The sequence below is a fragment of the Carassius carassius genome, chromosome 18 (assembly GCF_963082965.1).
Source record: "Carassius carassius chromosome 18, fCarCar2.1, whole genome shotgun sequence".
Classification (NCBI taxonomy): Eukaryota; Metazoa; Chordata; class Actinopteri; order Cypriniformes; family Cyprinidae; genus Carassius; species Carassius carassius.
In genome coordinates this window covers 2,385,891-2,408,542 of record NC_081772.1, presented here as the reverse complement: position 1 = coordinate 2,408,542, position 22,652 = coordinate 2,385,891, and the positions used below count along the sequence as shown (strand labels likewise).

The following is a 22,652-nucleotide window of genomic DNA, read 5'->3' as shown; positions in this document are numbered from 1 at the left end:
CAGTTTAAAAGTAGCACAATTCTAACAGAAAACCGCAGACTTGGCAACCCTGGGCTAGCAGTTCTGTTAGCATAAAAACACTTTGCAAATAGCAAAAAAAAAAAAAAAAAATCCTATATTTTTTTATTAAATACAACTGAAATCTCAAAGAAAATGTAAAAAAGCAAGCACACATGTGGTATACATATAATAATAATTATTATTATATAATAATAACAATGATAACAATAATAATCCATATATCAACCAAGTGGTAGTGCATTCACTAACCTTTTGCTAAATAATTCCATGAAGGTCATTGGACACAAATTTCTTACTTTTTCCTCTCATTTTCATTTTTTTCAAATGTCAACACATAGTAAAACACAATTGCAAACACGTACTGCAAGCATGTAGGACTACTCCCCAGCATTAGGTCATAAACATCAACCTGACCTAACTAGTTCCCTCAATAATAAATTCATTGCATTCTTTTTCCATTCTCCCATTCAATACTTGTAATAGAGGAAAATATCTGATGCATCTTGACAACATGAATTCAGACCCCAAAAAATGGATGTGGAAACAAGAGTTTGGTCTCTCAAACAGGAAAAGTATTTTGCACCACAGTCATAAGAAAACAGCACTTGGAAACTGTGGTGAACGAATTATAAAACACTGAATGTTTTTCTTTAAACAACACAGCTCATATTTGGCTGATTTACCTCAGTACAGAAGAGGACGGAAAACCACATAACGCTGGACCTAAGTACCTCAAAACAGTTCATCAGTTCATATCTGGTGGTTCGAATGCTCCTTGTTGGCTCAGAATCCTCTATTTTGGTTCCTTGGTCATGTATCCATAATCTCCCGTGCTGGAGTAGGTTCATGTGGGAGGTTCGTGACATTCGGCAGAGCTTGTCCGTGTCCAACCGAGTTCTGCTGGACTTCCATAGGAATTCCAGTTGCGTTCTCTCGATTTGGGAATTCTCGCGACTGTTTCCGATACTCGAGAAAGGTGCATACTTTGGTCGCAATAGCCACCACATTCTTGCCGACAAAGATTGTGGAAACCCGGCTGTCCTGAAACAGCACCATGTTGACACCACGTATGAGGATGGTGACGATATTGATAGTGACCAGACTGAGAAGAGGATAGAGCATCATCTTCTGGGGAGACACATGGTCGCCCTGCACGCTGATCTCGCTCAGGGACACGCAGGGAAGAATCAGAAGCAAAATGTAGCAGTAGAAGAACATCAAACCTTCTGCCCAAATGGGCAAACCTGTCCGCTGTGGCTCCCAAAGGTTTGCCTGCATATCCAGCAGATCCAGCAAGTCCAAAGCCACCCAGAAGAGCCGGCCCCTCATGTCCTCGTTCCTCCGAAAGGTACGGACGTATTCCATGCTGTCCAGAGCCACCAGAACCAGGTAGAGGCCTGGCACACAAATGGACAACAATAAAGTCAAAGCCTTACGGGCAACAGTCTCCAGACTCTTGCGATCAGCCTTACAGTTCTGGAAGACAAAGTAAAGCTTGATCTCCAACACGAAGATATAGAGGAACCAAAGGATCATGGCATATCCTCGTCGAGCTGTCCGCACTTCTGCTCCAACCCAAACCGCCACATAGCGAAGGACGATAAGAAAGCAGATGTCCCCAACAAGGACAATGATGCAGACTCCGATCTTTCGTGGCCCCTGATTCTGCTCCACCAGGTAGGCGTCCATGAATGCCATGCTGGTCATGATGACAAAGGTGGTAAGACACACATGCCGCTTGTCCGGTGGTGGCAACACCATGCTGAGGGCCACCACCGCATACACTCACTCACAGCAATGTTGTCCGCTCCTTTGCACTTGGGTTTGAAGGGCTCTCGAAGTAGCTGGTCAAGCCTTACTGGGCTGGTTGGAGCAGTTGTTTTTACATCCCAGTTCAGTGAATTTTGAAGGCATTTGCATTACTAATATTATGTAAACTTGAATAAAGTGAAAAGAAAATTTTCTACAAAAAGCCTATTGCTCCCAACTGACAGTTTAATTCACTGCTTTGCAAGGGTCATATTGATTTGACATCTGGAGAAACGGTGTTACATTATAAAAAGTGGCAAAAATGCTCCAGAGCAGCATTACTTTGCAATGGAAATGCAACTCTTAAAGACCAAAGAGACCTAGTTTCGCAATCTTGGTGTCGGCAAATGATTCTTCTCCAAATTGATTGGAAGTCTGAAGAAGCAGTGCTAAATGATTCAAACTCCAAAAAAAAAGGTCCAGAGCAGGATCAATTTTTTTTTTTTTTTTAATAGAAATGGCACACTTGAAAACCGAAGAAACTTGTTTCACAGTCTTGGTCTTGGCAGATAATTCTTCCCTGGCACACTAAATGGAAAAGAAATCCGCCCATGAATCCATTACAAGTCAAAAGCTTTACTGCGCTGATTGGAGCAATTGCCTTTTCAACCAAGTTCTGCTAACTTTGAAGGCATTTGCATTTCCAATATTTTGTTAACTTGACCCAGGAACAAAGTAAAAATGTATTATTTTACAGTAAAAAAGGGGATCACAGTTTGATTCACTGCTTAATAAGGGATGAACTGATTGTAAATGTGAATATATAGCAGTAAATGATAAAAAAAGTGTCAAAAACAGTCCAGGGCAGGATTGCTTTTCAATGGACATGCAACTCTTGAATGCCAAACAGACCTGTTTCACAGTCTTGGCCTCGGCAAATGATTGTTCCCCAGTGCACTAAATGGATGAGAAATCTGCCTAATGATCAGCAGGGTCAAGCTTTACTGGTTGAAGGGGCTGTCCTTTCAACCCAGTTCTGTGAATTTTAAAGGCATTTGCATTTTCAGTATTTTGTAAACTTGACCCAGAAGTAAAAATAACTTATCCTACCAAAATGACAATTGCTTTCAATTGACAGTTTAATTCTTACTGCTTTGTAAGGGTTGTATTGATTGTAAATCACAAGAAACAGTGTAAAACGATACAAAGAGCCAGAAAAGGTCTATAGCAGGGATTACTTTGCAATGGAAATGCAACTCTTAAAGACAGAAGAGACTGTAGACAATCTTGGTCTTGGCAGATGATTCTTCCCTAGTGCACTAAATGGAAGCGAAATCTGCCCATTAATCACAGAGCTTGTATTGATCCTGTTAGACGGCATGCCTGCCCGACCTCAGCATTCTCCATGAGATGCCATAACTTTCCTCTTTCATGGTCACACAATTGGAAGGTGATGTGAGAATGCATGGGTTTTCCCGGAAGCTTTGCATGCATTTGCTTGATAGTGGTTCAAAGTTCTTTGGGCTAAGTACGGTAATGGTAGGTCCTATTTCTTGTAAGAGGAAGGTAACTTTGAGAAAATGGAGTATAGGGACCAAATATTCAGACTGCATATACTCAGCTATAACAGAGCAACATTTGTTTGCATCTTCCAATGTGGAATTGCTCAGCAGTAGAAGATTGTTTTTGAGGGCTGGTGGTCTCCATCCATAGATCATCTAGACATAAGGTCAGTGGCTCCAGGGGCTCCCCATCTGTCTATGGCTCCCCCAGGGGGAATCTCTTTTACAGGGCTTCAGTTTCATCCTCGCCTGCTCTTCTGACACAACCTGGAAAGAGAGGCAAGAAAAGGAGCTGTCAGCACAGAGTGGTTAATAAATCACAGCTCACTGCTTGGAGCCAACGGCATATCCTGTCCTGCCATTGTGTCAGCATCATTTAAAGACATGTGATAACAACATTGGGAAAATACACTGTTACAAAGCCACTCATTCATTTGCACCTTTTAATAATACAGGGGATGCTCACAAAACTGTACAATCCTGTGCAATAAACCAAGGAATTTTTCCAGCATTGATTTAAGTTTCACATGCAGGAGAGTGGAGACCAAGCAGTCCAAAATTTGTTTCTTCTTCATCATATATATATTGTGTGAGAACTGAGAGAGAAAATGCTTGAGGGGCCTTTGAGGATCTACTTAGATGTGTCTTTTCTTTCTATCTTTTTTAGTTTTTGATGTGAGAATGATACAGACTTTATAATTTGGACTTTTATTGAACATGTCATAAGTGCATGTAATTTTTTAAAGAAATGTCCATGAAATGTCTTTGATCTTTGATATTTATTTAAATACAGATGAATATTTTATGACTTAAAACTGCCTTTTCATCACCAGACATGACTGGGTTCTTGGTTTTGTTTCTTTTAAGTATCGACTTTGTGTTTGATGTTTCTCATATAATTTCTTAATACTAATGAAACTAGATGTAATAGTTGACATACAGTAACTGTATAAAGCCATAACATAAATGGAGAGCAGTTCAGATAATTTGATTTGGGAATAATTTGATGAGAAATGTTCATATTGAGATCTGATCTGATCTAGTATTTTGGCAAAAGTGAACATGGTTTGAAACTAGTCTAGCGGACATTACTTGGGTAATTTTTCCTGAGAACCAGGAGACTTCAGCAAAAAAGAAAAAATTACTCTCAATTTACATTTTCTCTCAAATTAATCTAATTTCTGTAAAGAAGAAACAATTGAGCTATTAGGGGATCACATTTTCTTTTCTACAGGATCACTGAGCTTGAAAGTTGGTAAAAAGGTAAAAAGAGAGATTTGATTACTGTTTAAAGAAATATCTAAGGGACACACTCTTGAAGTGATTCACAAGACACCAAATTAACACAAATGTACTCTAAGATAATGTCATTTTTAAGGCTAATATTAAAGCAAATGTAAGTATGGCCTGTCTGGCCAAGAATTATATAATTTCTAATCATGTGTTTGATGGATTTATGCAGGTCAATAAACTTCCATCATTAATAATTCAAGCTGAGAGATTATGGAACAGTGTTTGGAGATCCATTTAGACCGACCTGTTTAATATTCATACACCGAGCCGCTGGCGTTTGTCTGATAGCCAAGGTCGCAGGAGGGCCAATCAACACGCTGGACTGACATTTCACAAAAATGAAGCACAGATAATAAAAACTTGATACAAAAACAGCTCAATCTCATCCCAAATAAAATTATCATTCTGAAAAATAGAAGACACAACAAATTTTAACTGGAACTAAGATCAGGTCATTTGAGTGTTTTATAATGCAGACCATCAGAAGATGAGTTAAGCTCTCTGTCATCTCCAACACAATCTTATTAGCATTTGGTAGAGTACACAGAAAGCTGACATAGATCTCATTTCTATGCTCGTCAGCTCAGAACGGGGGCAGATTTAAATCAGAGTAAAAGTCTGCAGAATAATGCATTTGCGATCACGGGTTCCTACTACATGCACAGAGTCTGTAGATACAACTCTCCGATTATGCCAGTGGAATAAGAAAACATTGAAAGTGTTGTACTTTTTCTCTATCTGTAAATTTGATCTCTATTTTTCCCTGATCAATTACATGCGACATTAGTATGCATACTGTGTATGCATATACAATAACTGCTCAGTCAGTGAAGCAAATACTGATGTATAAAAGTACAATTTTACAGTAAAATGCTTCATTTACAAATTTACATTTAAATCATGTTATTTTTATATTACAGGAACAAGTACTTCAGCCTATGTGTTGTGCTGAAAATCTGACCAGATTTTAAAAATTGCTTGTAAATCTGTCATTGTGCTATATTATCACCAAATCTTAGAATCAATATTTTTATCAACTAGTTTTCTTTCCATTCACACTGGTTATTTCTTTTTGGAAGTGATTGATTGTAGGCCTTGTTGATCTGAACATATGCACCTCAGTTTTATTTTTTAATGAAAAAAAGCATCATTTGTGGATAATTTTGGCAAAATGCACAATATTTTTTGAAAGTTGTTATACCTTTTGTTACACAAGGGTTAATGTATTTAATGCACTTAATCACAATTGGAAAAAAATCCTTAATGGTGCTAAAATAGGCTTTATTTTGTTCATGCAAAATAAAAATATAATTTTTTGGAGAGAAATATACAACATTTCAAATTGCTGAAGATGTTGCAACAGATAAACCAAATCCTGCAATCAAAAGTCAGAAATCTCAATATAAACCCATTTCACATTTCTCATCAAAAAACATGCATCTATCCATATTCGTTTTATATCTTTATACACTCACTTTATAAAAATTTGTTTTTACTTTTATTTCACCAATGGAATTTTAAGAGAAACATCTAATTTAAATTTATTAAGAGGATAAGCCCCTTGTGATGAATCATCTCGTTTACAAGGGGGTCTTCAATATTCACAAATATACACACAAGCCCAGGTACAGCAGTGCAGTAAATTTATCTGTGATAAAGTTGATGCCAAAGTCTTTGCAGGTGAACGAAACAAACCCACCAACAGCAAAGCAGACAAATGTTCCAACATTTCAAACTTTGCTATGTGAAATCTTAATGTCCCTTCAATGTAGCTTCCCTCACAGTGAAGACAAGATTGTACTGAGCACAGCTGTTCTCAGACAGTGACAAAATCCCATGTCTTTATCGTTGCCTGAATTAAAACAATGAGTTATGAAATGCTTCCTCTTTTAAGATCCTAATGCATAATGAAAGGTTCTACGATATTCATAAAGACTTTGTCAGTCGTCCTTTTCTTTATCAAGTCCTGCAAAATGACAAAAAAATCTGATTAACTGCCAAATCTGTTGGTCACAGAGACTAAAAGTATCCTGATATAACTTAATTAGTACATTTCAAAGAAATTTCTTCTTGTTTATAAAATCTTGTAGGACTAGACAGTAATCATTCCTTTTAAATGTATCATGCAAAATTGAAACTAAGAACAGTCATTTAGCAGAAAGCTTTTTCCCAAAGTACTTTACTAAAAACAATGTAAATCTAGTGTACAAGCTTTTGAGGAAGAACCAGCTGCATTTGCCAAAGTTTGCAGGGTTCACAGCATCAGACATTTGGAAGATATCCAGGAGTTTTATTGGAGGCACTTGGTATCAAGTAAACAAGATATTCATGAGCAGAACTGAATATTAGAGATAACGGGGCTGACCAGAAACGCTGGGTTAGTTCAGGAAAATGCATGGACCCCACCGGTGCAAAATACACTCTGGTGAGAGAAACTCTCATGGTTTTATTGCTTTTTAAGTGAAAACATGAAAAATAAGCAGTGTAATTATGTAGTTCACAATTAAATTCCATTGACTTCGCTACACATTCTTAAAGAAGTCATGCTAAAATTTAGACTGAAAGTAAGAGCATAAAAAGACTGAAAGAGCCACATAAGCCTCTGTGGGGAATCTCTGAGCAAATCAGCTGTTTGAAACCGTGATAATACGCTGATCCTAGCAATGTACAGCGCTATGAATAAATGATGTATTGTTGTATTACTGCTGCTGTAATTTGTAGGCTACTTATGCTATTTTTTATGTAAGCTTGTTTCCACACTTGATAGATAGATCTGACTTTTTTCTAAGACTTGCTATTTTATATTTTCCAAAAGTTTTTATTGTATTTTTGTAGTATGAATTATCTGTAATAGTAATTCAGAGAGCACCTTTTGTTTACAAGCTCTAGTTCTCATGACTTCACGCAAAAGTGCGCCGTGGTTGGTAAATTTGATTTAATGTCTGTAGTAATTAATATATTTTACATTTTCTACATTTTTACTTTCTAACTCACACTGCATGTCAATAGTCAAATTTTAAATAATTAGTAGAAATTACATTTATGCATTTAGCAGATGCGTTTATCCAAAGCAACTTACAGTGCATTCACTTTTTACCAGTATTTTTACACTTTTTACCAGTATGTGTGTTGCCTGGGAATTAAACCTGTAACCTTTTATACTGCAAACGCAATGCACTACCACCGAGCCACAGGAACACACTTTATAATACAAATTACTCATCAAACTAACTGGCCACATTACATTTACATATTTCCTTTGCTAATTTTACATTACTTAGTTAATAGATTTTACTTAATCCCATAATAAAATTTAACTTAAAAAATATGTGTGCAAAAACTTGCAGCAGTAAATTTTACTTATATATTCAGTATGGCATACACTGGAAAAAAAAACATGTTTTTGTTCAGTTTTTATATATATATATATATATATATATATATATATATATATATATATATATATATATAACAAGAAACCGTAATGTTCAACAACATCTGTATTGAAAAGTTAATAGCTTTACATAATAAAACATATAAAAAAACTATGCCTAAGAACTCAATTTAGCATTTCAGCATTCATGTGATTTGGTTTTATTGTGTTCACTTGTTTAATTATAACAAAAAATATTATTATGTATGCATTAGTGTTTATAAAAGCTCAAAGCTATCACCTATTACTGTATAGTCCACTTTGAGTGTTTACCGGTAGTAGTCTTAGACAGCTGTAGACAGTTTTTGCTTTATAAATGGCCATTTATGGCCAGAATAAACTGCAATGTGAACCAGATTTTACTTTACATCCATAATCAGGCATCTAGCAGCCAGAGAAGTTTAAGGACATCCAGCTTAGTGAATCATCTGACATTGATGCCAACGTTTAGACATCACTGCAGTCGCCGCCACCATATACAGTACAACACTAATAATGAAGTCTACAGCGTCTGTCTCAGCAGTGTACAGTATGTAAAGGGTTTGACAAGGAAGTACACTATGCTGTCTGAATTACGTGAACATGGCTTACAGATGCCATGCTTGCACTTCTGTTGGCATAACAGATGTCTCCTGACATGGCTTTATAATTGTAACATCTTTCTCATGTTGACTGAACACGGTCTGCATGACATGCTGATGTCTGTTTTACAAGCCGTTATGAAAAGCAAATACACTAATATGAACAGTTTAACAGCATAAAGTGAAAAGACATTTCTGAAATGTTAAATATTTATCGGAAAACTATTCTCTGTAGCCCATGAGGAGGTCCAAGCTTTCCGTTTAGTGCTAGGTGTCTTTTGGCACTCAGATAAATGTGCAACTTAAGCAAACTGTGCCAGCTGTTGACCCGAGGGCCGGATGTTTTATTCCTTTTAAATGTATATTAATTCAAAGGCATTAGCAAGGTCATGAAAATGTTGGCACACTAGGGCACTCTCATTTAGTTCTGTGTAATTATTCATGGCTTATAATCTTATTCTGTCACTATAAGGAAAGTAGACGATTAAATTGAATGTTGGTCATCCATACTGAGCTCTTTTTAAAATCATGTGACCTGAAGTCATTTCAAGATAATTTGCCTAGAGTAGTTGAGGGTTGTTGTGAAGACAATAATCACTGTCGCTATTGCTCATTATTGGTGGTTTGATTAAACCTACAGTATAACACACTTTTGGCATGTAACTCATCCCGAAACATTTGATATTCAAATGGAAAAACGTGACGAAATTTCATGAAGGATGAAAAATTCTTAGGCTACTTGTCCTTGCATCTTTAACGGGCCGCTCTGTTGGATAATTACACGCATCATGTCTCTGTAAACTGGCCTGTCAATCATCTTGTCACAGTTAACATCCTGCACATTTAATTTAATTTCATTTAACTTTCTACCATTTTGGAGAGAAATTAAGTAGCACGTTGATTTGCCAGCCGTGGGTCTTTATGCAGAGAACTCTGCTCATATTTTTTGCATAATGATGCATTTAAACATTAATAGCCAAATGGATATTTATAAAAGTTCACATTGTTGTTGTAGGTGAAATATCCTAACACAGATAACATAAAAAATATATATATATTTTTTTTTAACAGGTTAACTGTTGATTATTAGTAACTCAAAAGCCCTTTATTTAAACCTTTCTACTTAACTGTTGGTCATGCACATCCGCCATGTTTGTAGTTTTTTAATGTTTTTTTATTCGTGATTGTAGTTCTGAATTGAATCATTCGTCACAGTGCATTGGATTGTGGGTAATATTATTATGGCATACTCTTTTCAACATGCAATCCTTTGGGACACACTTACTTTAATCTCACATACTATTTAGGATGGATAACATGAACATTGGGATGCAGGGATAGACTTTTTTTCCCACAAACTACAGGGAAAGCAATTTAGTCTCAATGAGTTCTGGGAGGGCAAGACAGTTTTTACCACAAACTCATTTGGGAAGCTGAGCTGGATGTCCACCATTTTTTATTGCAACTAAAACTATGTAAATAAGCATTTCCATTATGTTCAATAAAGTAATCGAAATTACTTTTGAGGGAACTTGGGTATGGCTTTTCCATAAACAAACACCACTTACTTTTCCTTTAAAGCAATTGTACTCCATCTCTTTGCCCATTATGGAAGAGTTTGGGGTTTTAGCATAATTAATAGCATAAATACTTTTTTTAAAAACTAACTTAAAAAAATGACTACAGGCAAAAGAAAGATATGAGTGCTTAATCAAATATTTATTAACATGAAGCCAAATCAGAATGCTAAATGGATTAACGTTTACATTTATTCATTTAGCAGCTGCTTTTATCCAAAATGATTTACAAATGAGGGACAGAAACATGAGACACGCCACAATAAAAACTAAAGCAGAGGCTGTATGACTTATACAAGAGAGTTTGACAATTTATGTTCAAAATGACAGTTTTTCATTTGCTAATAAAATTAAAGTTCAATTTGAAGCTCTTTCTGATCAAACCCCGCCCACTTATACTGGAAGGGACTGTGACTGGCATGTGAAGCAACCAATCACATTTCACTGCATGATTCAGGTCTGATAAATGTACTGTCAATCATTCATGTGAAACTTTCGTTTTCAGGAAGCACGTATCTCGTGTGATTTAATTTCACAGAAATGTCATTCTCCCTTTTATTTGTTCTAAACATCATTTCTTTTAAAATGTCAATCCGAATGTGTTCTTTATGCACAAAGAAGGATAAAAGGGATCAAAGCTTGTATGTATGAATAATTCATCCTCAAAGTGAAGAAAATAAGAGTGATTGCTTCCTCCTGTCATCAAAGCTACTGAGAAAAACAAGTTGTGTGAGAGCTCAGAGAGTTACAGGCAGAAGAACATCAAACATTCACAAACATATCTTAGATTAGCAGTTAATTAATGAACAGCCACTTTATTCTGCTTCTCCATTATAAAGTGTCATAAGCTAAAAGTTAGGCATTAATATAACTTATATATATATATATATATGTATGTATATATGTATGTATAAGTATATTTTGTGTCTCTGAGTGAAATTGATGTGCTATTTTTAATTGTATATGTTATTTTATATATATATATATATCTAGGGTATATGTATGTATATTTAATTATATTTTGGGTCTATATATATATATATATATATGTGTGTGTGTGTGTGTGTATTTGAGTACATTTTGGATCTCTGAGAGAAAATAATTTGATTATGTGTGTGTGGGTTTTATGTATTTCTGCATATTTGCGTACATTTTGGATCTCTGAGTGATGGTACTAAACATTACTTTTGTTATTTTGATGAAGAGGAAGCGTAATAAACAACTATATACTGATTAAAAAAATGACTGAATATGAATTCTTATATCAGCAGCACAGTGAGCGCATTGATTTGTAGGGCACGTGATGTTGTTCATTTATGATGAGCATTGTTCACCCTCAGGACAGTCAATGTTGTTTTCCAGCGCTCATCTACAGTCTTTAATCTTATATGTCAATATCTGCTTTTTATCTCCTTCTGTAATTCATTTTATCTTTAGGTGGGTTTCTGTTTTGCTGTGCTTGAACAATCTTCTTATTTTATTTGTATTTATTTTTTCAAATCTGCCTCTCGGATATTATACCTACATATTGTTCATAAGCACTGAGGCTCTGTTGCCAAACCAGAGATAAAAAGACATAAATAATAGTCTGTTCATCTGCGGAAAACACCTCAGCCTGCCAAGTCAACGCAACAATAACTGGAATCGTTCGTCATGAGTTTGTTAACATTGTCTGACAGTTTAATAAAACTTAGCCTTAAAGTTTGAATTTTTATAGGCTTTATGTGCTTTGAATATATTTGATGAGATTGATATTAAGGTTAGATTATGAATCAGATCAGTTAGAAAAATAAAGCATGCAAAGTGTGTTCTGAGTTTGGATATAGCTCAAAAACAAGATGAATTTTGGTTTTATGGATATGTTGTCAAGCCTAAATAACAAATCCTTTAAAAAGGAAATGAGCAAATGCATTAGTCATAAAAGAGAACAAGAGGAACCTGCCAAATTTTTCTCTACTGGGAAATCTGAAACTTTCAAGAGATGAAATTTTCATAGGACATTTTATTGTGATGCAATGCATTAACTTTTAGATGTCACTTTGAGTACTTAGTATTTAGTTCAGTTTACCCTGGATATTTATTGTTGTTAATGGTAACTTTTATATTTTTATGTATATTTTTATAACTTTTTTAAATATGTCACTACGATGCTCAGTGTTTATTTTAGTGTTATAGTTTTTGTTCATATTTTGCATCAGTTTTTATATTTTCCATTATCCTTTTAATATTTAGTTGTGTTTTTGTCTTTTTTTTTTTAGGTTTTTACTTTTTTGTTATTAATTAGTTATTTTAGTTATTTTGACTAAATAAAAATGTGAAATGTTGCTTTGGCAATTTTTTAAATCAATTTTATTAATTTGTATTTTACTTTTAGTTATTTTATGAAATAATAAGAAATGCTGTAGCTGATATTTAACATATTTAACATTTTTATATAATTTCAGTGAACATGTAATGCATCTCAAGCACTGATAATGCTTTTTTTTATCTTTTTAATAAATGGTTTTAATTTTCAGTTTTAGTTCATTCTAATATGCTAAGGCATGTTTATCTGTGTGTTACTATGCACTTGCTCTGTTGCTCTGATTTGTTATTAGTGTATTTCTACATTTAGATTAATTGATGTTCTGGATGTTTCTAAATGGTTGCTCAATAGTAACAGTGATTCTAGCCTTAGTAAACACCACTAATGAATAAACATTGTTTTAAGCAGCTCAATTAATAAAAATCAGCCAGTTTAATATGTTTACTTTGCATTTTAGTTAATGCTTCTCGTCTAGACAATTATGCAATAATTTGCTCTTCTGTACAGTAGTTTCTTCTGGAGCGAGCTTGTGTTGTGTGATTTATTTAACAGCACAAAGCTTGTAGAATTAAAAATGAAACCTGTGACCTTAACATCAGACTCCCATCAGAATACTTCCCTCTCTTTGGATTTTCTGTTTGTTTCAATAGTAGTTTGTTTCATGGTGCATAATATTTACAGTAAGTCTCTAGATGTACTCAGGTGCCTTAGTGTATGTCTGCTGAATATTTTTCACCCGTTCTGTTGTCCATCAGCGGTACTTAAAAAAAAAAAAGTATTTTGAAGATTATTGTGTGAAGATTATTAGATGGAAACCCATTTATAAAATGAGATTTTAAAAAAATTCAACTTTAAAAAACTTTTAACTTTTCATCTCACTATAAAGACTTTATTTCCCACATTTCTGAGAAAAATTGCAATATATAATTTTTAAATCTTGCAATTCTGACTATTTTTGTCACAAAATGTATCACAATTACAAGAAAAAAAGTCAGAATTGAGATATAAAGTTGCAATTCTGATGCAATGATATTTTTTATCTTGTAACAGAAACAAACTCCCATATCCCATATTTTTATAATTATTTATGAAATTTGCTAGCAATTTCTAGAGTGAAAATAGTAGCTCAAACAGTGTGAGACGAGTTTCTCATTATAGTTTGAGACTAGTTCAGATCAATAACTCTATTATGAGCAGTAGTGACTTGGTAAACAAAAATAAACAATGACAGATTAAAGCAATTCAGATCAGAGCAGAGCAGAGAAGACTAACCCCTTGATCTTTCTATCAGTCTGGTTAATCTCTGTGCTGAATAAAGTGATGGAAGTATCTGCTCTGTATTCACCAAACACATCCAGCTCAGATAATCACTCTCTCTCGCTCTCCAGAGCCTCAATTAATGCATGGAATTGTGATTATACCAATCTTTCCACCTTCAGCGCTCACAGATTAACTCAACCAAGCTGGAGACAATATCAAAGCATTCCATTCCTGACAGAACCGTCAGATTTGGGACCTGATGTTTTTCGGACACCCTTTTCACTGGCTGTTGTACATGTTTAGAAACTCCAACTCTGGAGGTGTTATGAGGAATGGATTGATCCTGAACGGTTGAGATTATTTTAGATCTTGTTTGGATGTTAACTGTTAAAATGTTTGAGGTCAGCTAAATATATATCTCTTTTGCTCACCAAGCCTACATTTATTTGATAAAAAAACAGTAATATTGTAAAATAGTATTTCAATTTAAAATAGCAGATTTCTATGTGAATATATTTTAAACTGTAATATATTCCTGTGATGCACAGCTGTATTTTCAGCATCATAACTCCAGTCTTCAGTGTCACATGATCTTCAGAAATCATTCTTATATGTTGATTTGCTGCCTAAGAAAATCTATTATCAACATTTTTTTTGAAGAAATAGAAATGTTTTGTAATATTATAAATGTTTTCAAAGTATTTGTCAAATGAAAAGTCAGAATTGTGATATATAAAAGTTGCAATGACCCATTTAATTTGTATTTTTCTGTGGTAAAAAAAAAAACAAAGCAATTGTGAGACGCAAAAAAAAAAAAGTCTGATTAATTTTTTATTCCATGGCATCAAAATAACTGTTTCGATTTAAAATAGAAATCCTTTGTAACATTATAAATGTCACTACTGTCACTTTTGATCAATTTAATGCATCCTTGCTGAATAAAAGTATTAATTTGTGGAGAAAAAAAAATCATGTGATGTATAGTACATATGCAAATTGTGCAAAAGGCTCATTTATGGTATTTGGGAAGGCGGTGCGTGTAAAATGCTGCTAACTGGCGTAGAATCTGACGCACATTTGCTTTCGTAACTCATTCACATGTGTTTTTAAGATGACAGCTATTCAGAGTTTTATGCATGAGGGATGCCTCTGGAAATAACGGCAGACGTCAATGTATTTTAGAGTTACACAGGAGCAGCTTTTCTGCAGACGTCATAACCGCTCCAGCTAATCGAATCAGATCAAAGTTGAATGTTTAATCCGCACTGAGGCTCACGCTGTCCCGATGACAGCAACGAGTCTCACACCGCAGCGTTACAAATCACAGATTTACACATTTATTAACATCAAATGAGCAAACGTGTCATTACTTCGACTAGAAGCAGAATGCAACGCTTCAAGGTCATCGCTGATCTAAACCAATACAGACTGAAGTAGAATCATGTCTTCAGGCTGGAAAAGAAGCTGATCCTATATAATTGACATTAATACGTGACCATTTGTGACTACAAGTGAACGCTATAGTGAAAATCTGCTGAAAACATATTTGAACTGAATTAAACGCATGACATTGTAAATTATTTATTTAATTGCATATCAATGTTTGCTGGTAAAATCACTCAAATGAAAACAATTTGAGATTTTAAATACATGTTTGTTTTGCTGTCAGTTCTTGCCAGAACTATTTAAGATGAAAATTCGCACTAGATGCTTTTCTGGCTCAGAATTTGGCTCAGAATCAATCAGCTCAATTCTGTCTGCATATCAAGACCTGGTCAATTGATTATAGACACTTACTGTGTGTGTGCATCTGCGTCTTTTACTACTGTGGACAGGGGTCAAACGAAGGGCAGTGTAAGCTGTGGAAAGTTTGCCAGAAGTGTCTTTGGATGAAACTAGCCTGGTGAAAAGATCTGCCAACAGCTGAAAAGGCAAAGTGCAATTAAGACTTAGAAGTTCATTAGGCAACTCAAGACTTTGATTCTATAGTAATATTAAAGTTATTCAGCCAAAAATGTAAATGTGCCGGAGAAATTTTGGAGAAATGTAGCATTGCCTCATATGCTCAGCAATGGATGCTCTGCAGTGAATGGGTGCCGTCAGAATGAGAGTCCAAACAGCTGATAAAAACATCACAATAATTCACAGCACTCCAGTCCATTAGTTAATGTCTGATGAAGCCATAAACTGTGAGTCGGTAAGAAACAAATCCATCAATAAAGTTTTCTTAAAACAAAAATTTTCGCTTCTGGTCAAAATACCAGTCCATAATCCATAATAACACTTCCTCCAGTGAAATCTCCTGCTATCTTTCACATCGAAACATTTTTGGACTGTTTTCACTTGTAAACGATGCTTGATCTGAGCATATTTCTCCTGATTCAGACAAGATGACTTTTTCACTGAGAAAATCTATATTATGAATAGAGGATTCATATTTTAGCTGGAAAAAATGTTTTAAGTTTAAAATGATTGTATAGTTGTTTCTAACAAACACACATCTTTTCACTACTCCAGATGTTAACTGATGGACTGGAGTGCTGTGGATTATTGTGATGTTTTTATCAGCTGTTGGGACTCTCATTCTGACGGCACCCATTCACTACAGAGGATCCACTGGTGATGCAATGCTACATTTCTCCAAATCTGTCCCAATGAAGAAACAAACTCATCTACTTCTTGGATGGCCGGAGGGTGAGTACATTTTTAGCAAATTTTCATTATTGGGTGAACTATTCATTAAAGCTTTAGTGATAGTCATAATATAACTCTACAAACAAATCATCTTGTTTGAGACGGTGGACAGCCGTCTCATCACAAGAGAAGCACAGAGCCTGGAGGAGGCCCAGACGCTGATAATCAGAGACGCAGCTGTCTCTCTTCAGCCGGAATTACTGTGGCTTTAGAAGGAACTCAAGGACGAACAGGGGTAGGAGATTAAATGTGCATTTATTTGAATTTTTGACGAGTGACTGGTGACAGTGAAGAAGACTGGATAACCTGGAACTACCTCTGAAGATTTGTACTTTTTATTGTATGAATAAACTTACAAATATTGATAAAAATAAATGGATAAGGAATAAATTATCACACACACACAAAACATTTTAGACCATAATGCTATTTTTAATTAAGTATTATTGTAATTTTATTATTATCAACAAAATTATGTGCATTAAAAAAAACGTAAATTCAAAAATTGTTTGTGTGTGTGTGTGTAATATTCATACAATATTATAAAAATATATAATTATATAATTTCATTTATATTTATTTATAATTTTTTATATACCTATACATTATATAATAATAATAATAATAAAATGTGTTTATAATATTAATGTCTTCATATTAATGTTCCTAAAGTAAGCTTCATTTTTTAATGTAAAATATTATTTTCTATTTTTATTTTTTTTATTTTTTTGGGGTTAAATATGACCCAGACACAGTCTTGACAGGTTTTATGAGAATCATCTTTATACATACATATATATATGTGTGTGTGTGTGTGTGTGTGTGTAAAATTTCTATTGTGGATATTTTTCTATTAACGTTCCATCACTTGACTCTTCTTTTTCATGCAGTCACCGTTATGCTGCTTCATTAAATGGCTCACACGCCGCCTTTGTTTTCGATAATTATCCAAGGCGTCAGTCATTAATTACCCGCTCATTTGCATTTGTGCGTGCAAAGCCCCTTTCCTGATCAGCGCACATCTCTGCCTGTCAAAAGACACGAGCTTTCGTGTGCTGCTGAATCTGTGACAGCTGACATGCCATTCAGTGAATGCAGATTCTCCTTTTCTTCAGAAATCAAAGGCATAATGAGGTGAATGAGTGCTGCTGAAAAGCTTTAGACGAGAGGAGAAAACAGCATGGAACTGAAAGATGATTTTATAGACGGACACCTTCAACATGTCAACATGAAGTAGAGTTATTGTTATGTGATGTATTTACTAGTAAAACTGTATTCTGAGAGCAAATGTGATAGCAGGACTTAATTTTACCAACAAGAGTGAATTGAATAGTGAAAACTAGACTTTTTAAAATGTATATTAAATTGAATGGTGAATATATTATTAGAGGAATATAATTATTCACTTTTATTCATAAAAGAGGCAATTAAATGGATTTTAATAATTATGTATTAAAATAATTTATTATGTTATAAGTGTATTTGTGTGTGTGTACAGTATGCATATATTAAAGTAATATAAGTTATTATACATTATTAAAATAATATAAGTGATATTTTTACATTTTTATTCAACAAACAGGGAAATAAATCAGCTAATTAATTAGAGTTTTATAGATTTGTGTGTGTGATTTTTAAATAATATTTATATGTATAAATACACATAAATAAATATATTTACCTGCTAGATTATTTAATATTACATTTAATGTAAGTATTAAAGTAATATATTTATTACATTTTGTTCATAAAAGGGCAAAGTTAATAAGTCAGTAAATTCAAGAGTTTAATATACATTTATAATTAATATAGATGGATATTTTGGCAGTTTATGACAAAGATAATATTTTTGGGAATAATGTGCCATGTTGAATTTTAATTTAATAATATCAAAAAGAGAGATAGTGTGTGTGTGTATGTGTGTGTGTGTATTGTTTTTTTTTTTTCTTAGTCTTTTTTAAATCAACATATTCACTTGAGGATATGTGCTTCTGGAGCAGATTGTAATGTTTGTGATGATGATTTGAGTGTTTGTACAATCACAGATGGAGTGTCTTTCGGATTCATCCTCTGAGACACAGTTGGGTCTTTCTGTATTAAACCATATATCCAAAGACACAGATAGAGAGAAGTTTTCCTTTCCTTTTCCTCTATTGCTACAAATATACCCCAGAGACTTAAGACTGCTTTTGTGCTCAAGGGTTCTTACATGTAACTTAAATATTCCACATCGTGTGTGCAAATTTTGATGAGTGAATTATTTCATCTCGTTTTAAGAAAGTAAATCATTCCTATAATGAAGACATTAACCAGTGAAGATCTCCAGGAAGAAGACTCTTCCTCTCTCTGTCTCACTTTGAGCTTTGATCTCTGAATCTACTGACGGATCTGGAGATTAAAAATGTCTTTCCACGAATCATAAATTATGTACATTACCCCAGGAACTGACTAACTGAGCCATTAGATCATTATGGTTGTTAATACTTTTTCCTTGTGCATTTATAATAATAATTTGCTCCTGTTGAAAGCCGTAGATAAAACATGGGCTGGTTATTATGGTACAGTGAGGCTGATGATATTTAATGCTGTACAGCAGCACATTTAATGAGAGTTATTCAGCAAAAGACACCTCAGTGTGAACGGATGCACACACATGCTGTACTTACAATGGACCAAAGTACAAGTGCATTAAACATAATGTCATTTAATGTTACTTGATCAATATCCATAACTAAGAGTGAAATTATATATTGAGAAGCATATGCTGCATTAGTCTCCTAGTATTAGATTTTAATATGTTCCATGTTTAATTTAGTAAGTGATGTCCAGTTATTATCTTGGAAATGAATAGTTGTTTTGCATTTTGTTCAATTAAATTCTGAATTGATTTCATTTGGGCTAATTGTTGCTTCTGTTTCTTTTATATCACAATGCAGGATACAGTGTGTTTTGACTGTATACACCACATTTTTGCAAGAAGTACTGTAGGTAATCTGGCTGTTGCATGCATTAAAAAAAAAAAATTAAAGGACAAGACAAATACTCAAATTTAAGGAATAGCTTGTCATATTTAAAGGAGTATTTCACCCAAAAATTAACATTTGCTGAACAATTACTCACCCTCAGGCCTGAAATGTAGAAATGTAGCATTGCATCATTTGCTCACCAATGGATGCTCTGCAGTGAATGGGTGCCGTCAGAATGAGAGTCCAAACAGCTGATAAAAACATCACAATAATCCACAAATAATCCACATCACTCCAGTCCATCAGTTAACATCTCGTGAAGAAAATATGGATGTTTGTAAGAAATAAATCCATCATTTTAACACTTTTAACTTCAAATCATTGCGTCCACCTAAAATACGAGTCCATAATCCATAATAAGACAGTGACGCCTCATCTGAATCGGGAGAGAAATATCACAGATCAGGCGAAAACAGTTCAAAATAGTTCTAAACAAATATATGGGTGGATTTTGATGTGAAAGACAACAGGAGATGGACTTTTTCACTGGAGGAAGCCTTATTATGGATTATAGACTCAAATTTTGTCCAGACATGACAGTTTGAAGTTTAAAACGTCTTGATGGATTATTTTAACATACAGCTCTTCACTTCACAAGACTTTAACTGATGGGCTGGAGTGTTGTAAATTACTTGTGGATTGTTGTGATGTTTTTTATCAGCTGTTTGGACTCCCATTCTGACGGCACCCATTCACCCATTGGTTAGACAGTGATGCAATGCTACATTTCCCCAAATCTGATGAAGAAAATCCTTGAGGGTGAGGACATTTTCAGAAAATGTGCATTTTTGGATAAACTATTTCTATAAATCTAGCGATGGTGGTTATTCTGGTTACAATCTAGCAGATGAATTTGATCAGAAAATCACATGCACTAACAATCAGCTGAAACGTAAATTCGTCACAGACTTGGCCAATTACACACAACTGAACTGACACCAAGAAATCATTCATCATCACAGCAGCCGTCTCACTTGAGCATTTCAGAAACAAATGTGCACGCACATACATGCATGCATGAACCCGCCGCCATGATTAAATTGGGTCATTTCAGTCAGAAAACCATAATAAATTACACAGCAGACTTCAACGTAATGTCAATGATTATAGCCTTACCATGATAAACTACCAGCAGAGTAATGCCAATTCAGTCGTTTCTAACCAGAAATGCATCCATCTGCGCTGACAGCTAGCAAGATGATTAATTGTTTTTGAAAAATTATCTCTTAGTTACTCACATGATTAAATGTTTTTATTTTAAAATAAGTGGTGAATGTTTGAGCTCTTTTGTAGCTCTTGTACTTTGATATATTTTGATTATTTTCTCATAATATTGCATTCATTTATGTGTTTATTAATCTCATCTCATTAGTCGCACAGATGAATAAGCAGGTTGTCTAATTAAACCTGTGAGAGATGCACAAATGTGAAACTGCATTGAAACGGTTCGTCCAGATTCACTCTTTCCCAGACACAAATGATTCATGCATATTTAAATTCTATGCAAATGAGGCTCATTATAGAATGTGCTGTATTAGCAGGCTTATGCAAGATTCACAACCGAGTCCCTTCAGTTGACGAGTGTGAATTTGAAACAAATTGTCCACAAACCACAGAAAGTTGAAAATACTGATTAGCAATGCAGCACTGGGAAATGAAGCGTTCTTCAACTACTTTTGTCTATATAAATGTCTGTAACACCTGTAAAATTTGTATTTAAGTGTCAATTCAACATTCAGTTTATCTAGTCACACTTTCCTTGTTCTTGTGAAAAACAATTAGAAACAGTATTACTTTAAATTGCGTCCCATTTCAGGTCTGCTTCCTATTTCAAATTTGAATTTCTGTTCTAATCAAATTTGATACCATAATTAAAATTCAGTTCAGGAATTTAAATAAAACACACTGTAAAACTCAAGACAAATTTTTAAAATGTTCTTTTAGTGACCTCAAATGAAATAAGTTTACTCATAACTATTGATTAGTTATAACTAATAAGCTTAGCATAAAAAACCCATTATTGTGTAAAAATTCAATTTTGTTGGGAATCAAAGATCATATTGCTTTTATTTTCATAGTATTGTTGGATAAAGTACAATGTTGTTTTAGTATAATTTAGTAAAATTCTATTATTGCTAAGTAGTGTTTATTCATTTTTTGTTAACATTTCTTTTGCAGTATTCAGAAAAGCATGACATTTCATCCAGATAATGACACTTTATTGAACTGAATTGAATTGCAATTTTAGAAGCATTCTGCAGCCTGTAATAGTATTATATGACTGGATCAGAGTGGAGTAACGGTGTCAGTGTGCATGTTGTGTATTTCCGGGGTCATGCACCATTCCCACTCTCTCCAGGTATTACAGACGTACCTGATTAGCACTAATTTTCTGGGCGTGTTTGTGTCATTACCTGATTTGCATTAGTTCCTCCAGTGACTCGAGTGTTAAAGTGACACAGATAGTGCATGGAAATAAACAGCACAATTAATTCCCCCCAATATGTTGTGATATTACCCCAAATGCGTCTGTTTACTGCCGAAGCTCTTCTGGTTGTGTTGATGAAATTACAAAGCTAAGGTTTGATGTCTTTGAGACATGAACAACATCTCGACTCCACAGCCTGCTGTTTTTTCTGCCATAATTATCTTGTACATTCATGCGTGCTGCTTACGAATTTAGAGACGCTAAAAAAACTATGCAAACTGCAGGGATTGTAGTAAAATGCGATGCATTCTGAGTGTTTATTTTCCTTTGTCAAATTCAGATATGGTTGCACAGCATGTACTGTAACAGTTACAGTCCTCAAACTGAGAAAACATCTGTTTTTGAGACTCAGAAACATCTGATTATTGAGCTGTGAGCTGCTACAGTTTCTGTATTGATGTTTGTTAGTATTCAGGGGACAATGAAAGAATTTACTGTCTGGAGGATGTGGAAAATTGGCAAAACACACGCTTACCTTCATAAACTACACACACATTTATATGAAGCACATGCTGCCTTAAATTATTTAGAGTTCAGGTGTCAATTCACATGCATTTCCCACAGGAACACAGATGTTTGGGGTCTCTTCTCACCCAAACCTGTTTTTATTTGATTAAAAAATACAGTAAAATTGTATTAATATTATTACAGTTTAAACAACAC

The 22,652-nt window shown here is 34.3% G+C and overlaps 1 protein-coding gene and 1 long non-coding RNA gene across 2 annotated transcripts in view; one reads left to right on the top strand and one right to left on the bottom strand.

The window, feature by feature from the left end:
* Positions 1–210: 210 nt before the first annotated feature.
* Positions 211–22,652, bottom strand: part of LOC132092096 (transmembrane protein 121-like) — a 34,622-nt gene continuing 12,180 nt past the window's right edge. Inside the window, exon 2 of the mRNA XM_059498173.1 lies at positions 211–3,599. Within this exon, the coding sequence (XP_059354156.1) occupies positions 832–1,782 (951 nt within the window). The 5' untranslated portion in view covers positions 1,783–3,599 and the 3' untranslated portion in view covers positions 211–831. The remainder of the gene's footprint in view (positions 3,600–22,652) is intronic.
* LOC132091766 (uncharacterized) lies at positions 16,300–18,620 on the top strand. The gene is made up of 3 exons (XR_009422122.1): positions 16,300–16,475; positions 16,588–16,710; positions 18,521–18,620. It is a non-coding gene; the product is annotated as an uncharacterized LOC132091766 (long non-coding RNA).